Here is a 12,185-nt window from a genome sequence, read left to right as displayed (position 1 = left end):
CAGTAAAAACAATAATACATAACATAGGTAATCTGATATCAATACTGCAAAGGGATATATTATATTCCTTGCCATTTTATTGTTTTGGAGAGTGCTTAAATATTTTTCATAATATTTCTTCAGAACAAAGTTCTGTAAAACTTGAAAGGTTAAAATGAAGAGGGTTGCTGGTGTCTAAAAAAATTAAAGATATTTTAGATCCTCTTTTTCTTTTCAGTTCAAAAAGAAGTATAAGATTCTCTGATAGTCTAAAATTTAATATCTTGCCTCAGGGTTATAAAAGACCTAACCTAGTTAAACAAATGAAATGGTACTTACTTATAATAAATCTTGATCACTAAATTGTGCTGTTTGTTCTATTACAACAACGCAGAGCCTTGCAAGTTTATCTGACATTTTTTTTTCTAGCCAAGAAAGTACTGAGAAATAGTTCTGCCTCATAATTTTCATGAAGAGAGTGTTTTAATAACCCATTTTTCTCTTCTCCATCCATCTCTTTTTTTAGGCTGACTGGAAGCTTTGTGCCAGACTTGATAGTGAGCATGAGTAGCCAAATGTGGCTGCATCTTCAAACAGATGAAAGTGTCGGCTCTGTTGGCTTCAAGGTTAACTACAAAGGTAATGATAAATTGCTACTATGGGAAATATGTTATCTTAATGCTACCAGAGAATGCTTTTAAATTCAAGTTTAATTGCATCTACGACATAAAAGTTTCCCAAAACACAAGCAAGAATATATTCTAACAAAATAACTCTCTTTTTACATTAACTATCAATGTTTATTTCACTTTTCTTTAAATAAACATAGGCCTACCTTCCCCGCCATTACAATGTGTCTATTTTGCATACCTCATATTTCTTCCAGTCCACTATACCATCCCTATACGTTAGTCGCTCTGGACCTCTAGGCTTTCCCAGAATAGACAATGTAATTTTATACACTTTATACACGTTGCCTGGGAAAAATGATATATTAAAGATTATTACTTAAATTTAAGGTAAAGGACTTAATTCCTCAAAGAATACAGATACCATTTTTTGAGGGGGTGGGAGAGATCTACCAGTTATCTTCTCAGATCAAATTCTTAGACCACAGATATGTTAAATTGCTACTGCCCATCCCAGGGTTGGTAGTGATGCAGACTGATGATTAATTACATGTGTACTAGAAAACCTCTTGTTCTAGTTCCATTGATAAGAGATAGATAGAAGCGTTATAAAATCATAAATATTTTTGGCACATGATGAACCTTAATTAAACTCAAATAGAGACAATGGATATATGCATATAAAATATATATTAGAAAAGCAAATATAGAATTCTGACTGAAAAATATGTCTATGTTAATAAATTCAATTGAAATCTATACCTTAAGAAATGAAAATGTGTAAGAAACCATTGGAACATTATCTGGCTTGATTTTATTATTTCTGTTGTGATAAAAATCATTATTCTCTATCTTCTCAATCTAAACAATAGCTGTATAAAATTATCTTACTTGCACAATAATAATTTTTAATCAGTTTCCTTTTTCAAACATTGGCTTGCTATGCCTTTGAATCTGGACACATGGAAATGAATGCATGATGTTGTCAGGGAAACAAAACACATGCATTCTGTGTTCTTAACTTGTGACTGAATTTGGTACTATATTAATTTGAATAGTTTAGGAAATATGTATAAATGTCAGTTAAAAAAATAAAAAGGTTACCCTGATTATAATTTTAAATATATCCCTCCTCCCTTTAAAAACCCAACATCTATCCTCAGTAAATAAAACAAAATTACAAAATTTAAAGAATGGTCAGCTTCTATTGAAAGTATCTATGTTATGAAGTTTTCATTTAAATTTTTTTTTCCATTCCAAATGGCTAAATGAAACTGGCATCCTTGTATTCCTCTTGGTTTTATTATTTTCTTCACTCTGTGGAGGTTACCTGTCAGAGAACCTATAGCTGTTTAAAGCTTAGAAACTATATTAATCATTAATGATAACGCTTCAACAAAGAACATATTTATTAAAACTCATGAACATGTTCAGCAGTAGGGGAGTTCTATCGATATTTACAAAGCTCTCCACTCTGCTGTAGTTGAAGAGCTGAAGTACATTGTAAAGTAGCACAATTAAATTTTAGTTTGTTTCTTTCTGCTTTTTAATTTTTTTTTAAATCCAAAGAGACTCTGCTGTGTGCTGGCTTCTGAATGAGTTGTTGAATATAGAAAGAAGATCCAGATTATTATCTCTGAGGGAGATCATAATATAGTGACAGAGAAAAACATAACCCAACTATTCAAGCACAAATATCTACAGTGATGAGATAGTTGAAACCAACACAGGAGATTCCTAGTGAATAATACTCTTATTCTTCTCCCTCTTTTCAATCTATTCTAATCTAAGGTTTACACTGTGAATAGTGATCTGCAGCATCAGAGAAGTACCATATCATACTTCTAGCTGTAGGTGTTTCCATACTTTTCATTGCTTAGAGATAAGATCCACAACCTCAGTATGCCTTATCTTCCACCTTTCTTCAACCTGTCTTCATCTTTCTACAGTCTGATTTTATCAAATTATCCATAATTCTCCATCCTAGCAAGTTGTTTTGTACCTTTCCTCTCTGGACATTCAAACAATTCTATCTGGATTCTCTATTCTCACTTTAACAGCATCACATCACTCATCCTTCAGGACAAAATTCAAATATTTCTTCTTCTGTGAAGCCTTTCTTAACTCCACTTATCACAAAATAACACTTTCTCTGTTGTATAAGACCTGTAGCAGATATATACTACATTACCCAAGGGAAATATGTCATATTCTTCTTCATATTTCCATTAGCAACCCTTTGCTATATCATCATAGGTGATTAGTAAAGCTGAACAAATGATTTAACCTCTATAATGTGATGTGATATAGGATAAAATATGTCCTTAAACATTTAGTTTATCATGATTTTTTCCTCCTGTGAAAAATCATATTTTTGCATTCTCCATAATTTAAAACCTGAGCTCAAAGTTGAAGCAGGGTTCATTTTGAGAAGTTTCAAATTTTGATGTGCAGATAGCTTCAGCAACTTCGCCTACTAAAAATAATTTTCATAATTACCATGCTCTCTGTTAAGTAGTGTGTTGGTTCTAAATGGAACACCTGCTAAAAAACCTTTCCAGATTTGATCTAAAGATATCTTCTATTTTTCATTTGTAGATTTTGCATGAGATAGCATTGACTGTAGATCTCCTGTAAATTCAACATATATTTTTGTATATTTTATTTTTTTTTAATTTTAAAGGTAATGACTAAATTATGTAACTTAGATTTTGTTTTTTATATTTAATTCTAAAATTGTGTTTTGTTAATTGCCTGTGACCATGCTTTTGAAACTTACTTTAAAAAAAAATAAGGGGCAGCCCTGGTGGTCCAGCGGTTTAGTGCCGCCTTCAGCTCAGGGAGTGATCCTGGAGACCTGGGATTGAGTCCCACATCAGGCTCCCTGAATGGAGCCTGCTTCTCCCTCTGCCTGTGTCTCTGCCTCTCTCTCCTGTGTGTCTCTCATGAATAAATAAATAAATAATCTTAAAAATAAATAAATAAATAAATAAATAAATAAATAAATAAATAAATAAATTTCAAATGAAATCTCCTGTTAGGAAACCCAAAATAGAAAACAAAACAAAACAAAACAAAAGCTGCGCTGCTCTGATGGAAGGGGTGGGGAGGAGGATTGACATATCCCCCGATGATCAGACTATCCCTCATTCCCTCTGAGTGTAGGAAAACCTTAGTGCTCCAAAAAACTATTTGAAAATGACTTTTCTAAGATCATACCATTGACAGGGAGACCGAAAATGTATCTGTTGCCTAATCAAGTTGTCATTATCTTTAGAACTTCAGCTTAATCTTTTGGACTGTCAGGTGTTTTTTTTTTTTTTTATAGAGTTTGGACAATGACTATCTTTTTCTTTTTAAAGATTTCATTTTTTTTTTCATGAGACACAGAAAAAGGCAGAGACACAGGCAGAGGGAGAATCAGGCTCCATGCAGGGAGCCCAAGGTGGGACTTGATCCTGGGACTCTAGGATCACATGCTGAGCCACCAGAGCTGCCCCAAGTATCTTAAACCATAAAAAGGAAACAAATGTTGCAAATCAAGAAAATAGTCTTTTATTATAAATGTAATTCATTCTTATTCAGCTAAAATTCATTCAGTATTTATTATGTACATGACAGTATGCTGATTATTGTGAACAATAACAGAAATGAATGAAATACCACTATACTCTTGAGAAGTTTAATGATATTCCTTCTTGTTAAAACCAGTAATGTTCATATTGGGTATAACAAATCACAGCCATCCTGCTCTGCAGATTTATGAGTTTGCCAAAGTTATGATTCAAGATATGGCACTAGGTGTCCCTGCTTAAAGAGAAGAATAGTCTAGCTATTTATCCTGCTACATTAGCCTTAGAGACATTAATTTTGTTTTCTTGTTTTATATTGCCATTATTTCAAATGCATATTAACCAAAAATGAAGATAGTTTTTTTTTTCCCCTGCTGGACCTATTAACACTGCACTATTAACATCCATTAACACTGCACTATTTTTTTTAAATATAGAAATATTTGGTAAGAAAGCTTAAAATCCGTGACAGAGGCATAGAAAGAAAAATCACCAGCTTTCATTGAGTTCTGAAAGGGATATCATCTGCTCCTTTTAGAAATTAGATATCGTAGGGCACCTGGGCAGCTCAATTGGTTAATGATCTCCCTTCAGCTAATGTCATGATTCCAGGGTCTTGAAATCGAGCCCCTCATCAGGCTCCCTGTTCAGCAGGGAGACTGCTGCTTCCTCTCCATCTGCCGTTTCCCCTCAAATCATCTTCTCACACGTTCTGCGCTCTCTCTCAAATAAACAAACAAACTTAAAATAAAGAAAACATATTTTAATTGTTTGACTGATTTTCAGTTGTGCTATAGTGTGTATTCTCGATGATATAGTGTTAATAGCAAGCATTTGTTGAGTCATTATGTACTGTTTTAAGCACATACATCATCTGATATAATCAATAACAACAAACCTACAAGGTAGGTAATATTATCCCTATTGCATGGGTATTGTATGGATGAAGTAATGGAGACAGAGCAAGTTAGGTTATTCATTCAAAATCACAGAGGTGATTGGCTAAATAAAAATATGACTGCGAACTCTGTTTTAAGACTGCTGTCTTTCAGAAACATATATTATTTCTATAAATTTTAGCTTACATTTACATTTATTTAGATATTTAAATGTTAAAGTAGCACCCAATTAAAATAGATGGGCAGAATTTAAAATTTTGATGAAGCCATCTGCTTTTATGGAATGACCAAAAATTTTGAAATGGAACATTTTCATGAAAGATGATTACTTTACTTAAATATTTAGAATCATTAATTTTTTATGTTTTCTCTCATTGTGGAACTGAGGAATAGAAATTCCATTATTTACTCAAATGTAAGTTTTTACTGATAAGGGCATATGCCAGAGAGAAGATGGATTGATATCAAAGATTTGAAAATCAGATAATCACTTACAAGTGTTTGACCCAAATTGAAGTTTAACAAACAAAAGACTTAGTTTCTTGAAAATGCATATTTAATGCTGGAGGTGTCATTTTTTAGTCTATCAAATAATATTTTGGAAGATTAATTAGAACATCTCATAGATATCTTCTGACAATATCATAAATAATAGTCTGTACAGCAAAAATCTTTTTTTAATGTATTTATGAGAGAAAGAGAAAGATGGTGCACACAAGTGAGGGAAGGGGCGGAGGGAGAGGGAGAAGCAGACTGCCCTCTGAGAGAAAGCCCAATGTGGTCTGGATCCCAGGATCCAGGGATCATGACCTGAGCCAAAGGCAGATGTTTAACTGACTGAGCCACCCAGGTGCCCCTATACAGAAAGAATCTTAACAAACAATTCAGGCATGTAGATTTTATGTTTTTGTGTTTATAAGGGCATATTTTTCTTCCTTCTTTCCCCCAGTTTTCTCTCTCTTCTTCTCTGCTTTCTTTCTCCTTTCCTTTCATCTCTTACCTTTATTTTTGTATGATACAGCACAGATTACTTTTCAGCTGCTTTTCATTTATAAATATATCATGCCTGTCTTTCCAGTCAATTTGATTGGATAGGTGGCATTCATCTAACCACTACCTAACATCCCACAAAATATACATACCATAATTTAATATAAATCTGTAGTCATATGGGTCATTGCCTTTATCGTGATATTAAAATAGTGAAATAAACATTCTCATATACAAATATCCATACTTTAATGAGGAAGTAGATTCTAAAAATAGTATGGACATTTAAATAAGTAACACATCTTGAATAGTTATTTCCTAAATTTTATATTTTTACTTTCCCAGCAGTGTCAAAAGGAGGCCTTTCCCTACAATGTAAAATGGAATGCTACTAATCTGTTAGGTGTTTGCCAATCTGATGTGTTGTAATGCAGTATTATTATTAAATTTAATAGCTACAGGGCTATTGATCATCTTGTCATAAATTTATTAACCACGGGATTTCATCCTCTTTGAAATTTTTCAGCTTCATGCTCTTTGGAAAGCGTTATTAATGGTCACAATTTATCTACTTTTCCTCTAATTCTGGGTCCACAGAGAATTATATTTTCCTGTCCTCTTGAAGTTCAGTGTGGCCATGGGACGACTAATATGTGAATAAGTGACTGTAGTCATTCCCAGACCAAAGTACTGAATTACACTGGTGTTCTCTTTCAAAATGAAAAATGAGACCCTATCTTCTAGTTAGTACAGCTTCAAATTGATGTTGATTCCTTCAGATTGTGTTCCTAAGGAAATATAGAAAACAGAGGTCCCCACCCAACTCCGCCTCCTGTATAGCGTAAATAGAATGAGCATGAGGAACCTGGGTGGCTCAGTTGGTTAAACTCTTGACTCTTGGTTTCCACTTGGGTCATAATCTCAGGGTTTGTGAGATCCAGCCCCGGTTTGAGTTTTTTTTCTCCCTCTGCCCCTCCCTCTATTTGTGCACACATGCTCTCTCTCTCAGGAATAAATAAATCTTAAAAAAAAATTAAGTAGCATCAGCAAGACATAAACTTTGCTAAGCTTCTAGAATCCCTGGGGTAATTTGTTGGTCCAGCACAACCTAGTATATTCTGATGGATACATACATTAAGTTAGCCCATTCTTGGTTTTCTTTGTAACAAGTTTTAGGGACTTTGGGCACATAAGAGATATAACCCTTTGTTCACATACAGCAAATAATTGTTTTTCCATTTTGATTATATGAAATTTAAATAATACCAGGTTTTTGGTTTCTCTTTGTTCTATTCAAATTTATCATTCTTTTTATTTATGGCATTTGGACTTGTATATGTGTTGTGCATCTTTTAAATATTTTATTAAAGTTACTATAAATGCATACACACGTGTGTATATATAAATATATATGTATATAGCATTTATATCATATTGTATATCAATATAATATGTAAAACTTTAATTCACCTGGAATCTATTTATGTATGTTGACAGGGTGTTTTCTTTTAGTTTTAAGGACAATTTTGCCAACAGTATTATTGATTAGGTCATCATTTCCCCACAGAATTGAAATGTCATGTTTATCACATTAAAGGTTTTTATATATGCTTGGATGCATTTAACTACCTTTTTCTGTCCAAACCAGACTGTTTCAATTTCTCTAGTTTTAAGGTTTTCTTTTTAAAATATCTTGTGAGAGGGCAGCCTTGGTGGCTCAGCGGTTTAGCGCCACCTTCAGCCCAGGGTGTGATCCTGGAGACCCGGGACGGAGTCACTCCTCAGGCTCCCTGCATGGAGCCTGCTTCTCCCTCTGCCTGAGTCTCTGCCTCTCTCATTCTCTCTCTCTCTCTCTCTGTCTCTCTCTCTGTCTCTCTCTGTCTCTCATGCATAAATACATTTAAAAAATTTTTAAAAATAAAAAACTAAAAAAAAAAATCTTGTGAGAACCACTTCCTGCTACTATTTTTCTATTTCAAATTTCCGTGACAACTTTTGTACACTTAACTTCCACCTGCGTCATAAAATAACTTTGCTGAATTACTTGTGATTTTCATTAGAATTGCATTAATTTTATATATCACTTTGATTTATATTGATATAATTATGTAATGTCTTCTCATCAAGTCATTTTTCATCTTCTTAGATTTAAATTTTATTTTATTTTTTGAAGACCTTAATTATGTGAGAGAGAGGGAGTGTAGGCACAAGCAGGTTAGAGGGAGAGACAAGTAGACTCTTTGCTCAGCAGGGAGCCTGATACAGGGATCAGTTCTAGGACCCTGAGATCATGACCAGAGGCAAAGTCAGATGTTCAATCAACTGAGCCACCCAGGCTCCTCTTAGATTTGAATTTTATATATATATATATATATATATATATATATATATATATATATAAAATTTAAATATATTTATATTTATATATATATTTAACACATATATATATTTTAATATACACATATTAATATATCTGTTAAATATATGTTTTATTTTCATTCATCATAGCTTTATTTCTAAATAGTTCCAAATTTTTTGATGGATAGCAGTAGGATTTTTAACTGATAAGAAAAAAACTATTATTATATTTTATTTTTACTATTATATTTCTAACTATTATAAAGAATAGTTGATGATTTTTGCATGTCTGTGTAGCATTTAGTCATATCCTTTAATGCTCATTAATTTTAATTCTTTGATAATTAGGCATTGTAGTAGTGGGAAGACATATATTAGCAAATTATAGAAAACCCAACTAATATTACTAATATTACCTTAAATATACTCACCTGACATGTCTGAAGAAAAACTGATGTTGGATGATTGCTTTACACTGCCATTAGAGACTCAGGTGCTTCCAGTTTCTTAATATGTCTATCTTTATTCCTAAAGTTGTAGCAACATTGTTGCCAGAGGTCTATCACAGGATTGGAATTCCCAGAATGCCTATGAAATTATAGTGATGAGAGCTAGCATTTCTGTCCACTCTTCTTTTGATGACAATGATTTTGTTATTTCAACATCTGACGTGATATTTGACATAATTCCTTATGATCTAAGGAAAAAGGTCTTTTTTACCATGCCTGCATAGTTCTTTCTCAGTCCTGTTTTATTCTGAGCTTTTATTAAGAATAACTGATAAGGTCACTTTTCTCCATTCATTTACACAAGTGCATATTTAACTATGTCATTCTTTAAACTGTGTTCATAGGCTTCCTGATCCTGGATAAACTACTTTTCCTGCAATAAAATCTCCTTGAACAGAATATCTGATCTTTTAATACTCTCCATTTCAATTTACTAATGATTTAATTATAACTTTTGCATCTAATCAAATGCATTAATTGGATTATAGTTTCTTTTTTTGGCAGTTTTATGATTATGATAGTTTCACAGAACATGTCAGGGAGTTTGTAAATGCTGTTAAATAGGCTGTGTAACAGAAGTTTGAGAGTAAGAAAGAACTTAGCTATAAAATCATGTGGGCATTTTTACTTCGACTAAGTCACTTTATGTCCTCTTTTGGATTACGATTCTTTTTTTATATTTTGTTAGACTATTTTTTAGGTTATAAAATAGTTAATAATTTCAAAATCTATTGACATTTCATATGTACTTTATTTTAAAAAAAAGCCTTTTCTGATATAAAATAATTCTGAGGAGTAGATTATTTTTTCTCTCTGTCTTTGCCTGAATCTGCTTTCCTGCTGCCGAACAATTCCTCCACTTTTTTTCCTACTAACCTAGGTTCTCTAGGCTTTGATGAACCTTATCTCTTCCAATTCTGTATAGCGCTATAGGTTTGGGCTAAAATAATCAGAATTCCCTTTGATATGGCTATCAGTCCAGGATTTGGGGCAATTGATATAGATTCTAGGTGAAAGGAAATGTCTTTTCTGAGATTTTTAAACTCTAAGGATCATTTAACTTGTGCTAGAGAGGACCAACTTTAGTTATCTTATATCAGTAACTTGCCCATAGAGACAAGGCTAAATCAACAAATGGAAAGAATGAAAAATAGTATTGTGGGCATAATTGAAAATCCTAAACACCTGAAGGGAACACTAGATCTTAATTTATTCAATCATACAAAATTATAAATTTCTTGTTTAAGCCACTAAACATTTTCATTTTCTATCACTTACAACTAAATGAGCCCCGATCAACACACTGTCATCTCTGCTGTTTAATTCTTTCAACACAGAAAAAAAGGAAAGATCTATATTACAATTCAGTTCTTTCAATTTTAAATATATTTATTTATTTTTACAACATATTAGCTTGGAAAAACATTATGGATGGGTCTAAGAGAGTTTCTACTCATAGAAGGAAATATTCTTCAATATGTAAATAATATTCAATATGTTTTTTTTTTTGCTTTTTTTGAGGGAAAGGAAACAAAGAGATATTACAGTTTTGTAATTGTCTTCTGCCAACAGTATATTTCCATAGTGGGCAAAATTATTCATTAATCTTAGTGCCTTACTGCCATTATTTATGAATTAATTTTTGGTCCCAGTTTGTTTTGTCTTCAAAACATTAGGACAATCATGAGATTGACTGAGATGTTTTGAAAGTAATGCCAATTCTTTGATTTCAACATGATTACTTTCATACTGAGTTATATCTTGCTTAGATATCACTGAAATAATTTTATGGGGATAATGGAAAAATTGTGTAAAATGTTTTTGATTCTTTTTGTATTGAAGCATAACAGAAGTACAATGTTACATTAACTTCAGGTGAGAACATATTGATTCGACAATTCCATAAATTGTTCAGTGCCCAAAGTAAGTGGAGTCACTGTCTACATCACCACCCATTACTACAGTATTATTGACTATATTCCCTATGATGTACTTTTTATCCCCATGATATGTTTATTTTATACCTCTTACTCCCCTTTATCTATTTAGCCCATCCCCCTATTCACTTCTGCTCTGGCAACCAGTAGTTTGTTCTCTGTATTTCAGAGTTTGTTCTTCTGTTTGTTTGTCCATTAGTTTTGTTTGGTTTCAGATTCCACATGTAAGTCACATATGGTATTTGTCTTTCTCGATCTGATTTCACTTAGTATAATATGTTCTAGGTCCATCTATCTTGTCACAAATTCTTGTGACAAGAATTTCACAAATATATCCAAACATATCACATTCTTGTGATATATTCCACTGTGTATGTATACACTTCTTTTATAGTTATTCATATATTGATGGGCACTTGACTTGGGTTGTCTATTGTAAATAATAATGCAATAAATGTAGGAGTGCATTATTATTTCTTGTCTGGTACTAGCCATTCTGACTAGTATGAGATATTTCTTTTTTTTTTTAATTAGGCTCCACCTAACTTTATTTAATTAGGTTTCATGGAGACCAATGTGGGGCTTGAACTCATGACCCTGAGATCATGACCTTAGTTGAGCTCAAAAGTCAGATGCTTAACCGACTGAGCTACCCAGGTCCCCCTAGTGTGAGATGATATTTCATTGTGATTTCACGTGCATTTCCTTGATGATTAGTGACGTTGAATATTTTCTTATGTGTCTGTTGATCATCTGTATATGTTCTTTGAAAAAAATGTCTATTTAGGTCCTCTTACCATTTTTAAATGGCATTGCTTTTTTCCTTTCCTTTCCTTTCCTTTCCTTTCCTTTCCTTTCCTTTCCTTTCCTTTCCTTTCCTTTCCTCTTTCCTTTCCTCTTTCTTTTTCTTTCTTCTTTCTTTCTTTCTTTCTTTCTTTCTTTCTTTCTTTCTTTCTTCTATTTCCTTTCTTTCAAGTTGAGTTATATGTTCTTTATATATTTTAGATACTAACCTCTTATCACATATATAATTTGCAAATATCTTCTCCCATCGATTGGGTTGCCTCTTTGTTTTATTGATGATTTCATTTGCTGTGCAAAACTTTTTTTTTTATCTACTCCCAATAGTTTATTTTTTGCCTTTGTTTCCTTGCCTGAAGAGATATATCCATAAATATGTTCCTAAGGCCAATGCCCAAGAGATTGCTGTGTTTGCTTTTAGGAGTTTTATGGTTTCAGGTCTCATTTAGGTCTTTAGTTCATTTTTAATTTATTTTTGTGTATTGTATAAGAAAGTGGTCCAGTTTCATTC

At 32.5% G+C, this 12,185-nt stretch overlaps 1 protein-coding gene across 3 annotated transcripts in view; it reads left to right on the top strand.

Moving 5' to 3' along the window:
• Positions 1–12,185, top strand: part of CSMD3 (CUB and Sushi multiple domains 3) — a 1,184,516-nt gene that overhangs the window by 646,397 nt on the left and 525,934 nt on the right. For all 3 annotated transcript variants that reach the window (XM_055314112.1, XM_055314111.1, XM_055314109.1), the window contains one exon: positions 506–618. In XM_055314112.1, the coding sequence (XP_055170087.1) occupies positions 506–618 (113 nt within the window). The remainder of the gene's footprint in view (positions 1–505; positions 619–12,185) is intronic.

Source organism: Nyctereutes procyonoides, unplaced genomic scaffold (assembly GCF_905146905.1).
Source record: "Nyctereutes procyonoides isolate TBG_1078 unplaced genomic scaffold, NYPRO_anot_genome, whole genome shotgun sequence".
NCBI classification, from domain to species: domain Eukaryota; kingdom Metazoa; phylum Chordata; class Mammalia; order Carnivora; family Canidae; genus Nyctereutes; species Nyctereutes procyonoides.
Note: the sequence above shows the minus strand (reverse complement) of the source record. Positions and strands in the feature narration are given on the sequence as shown.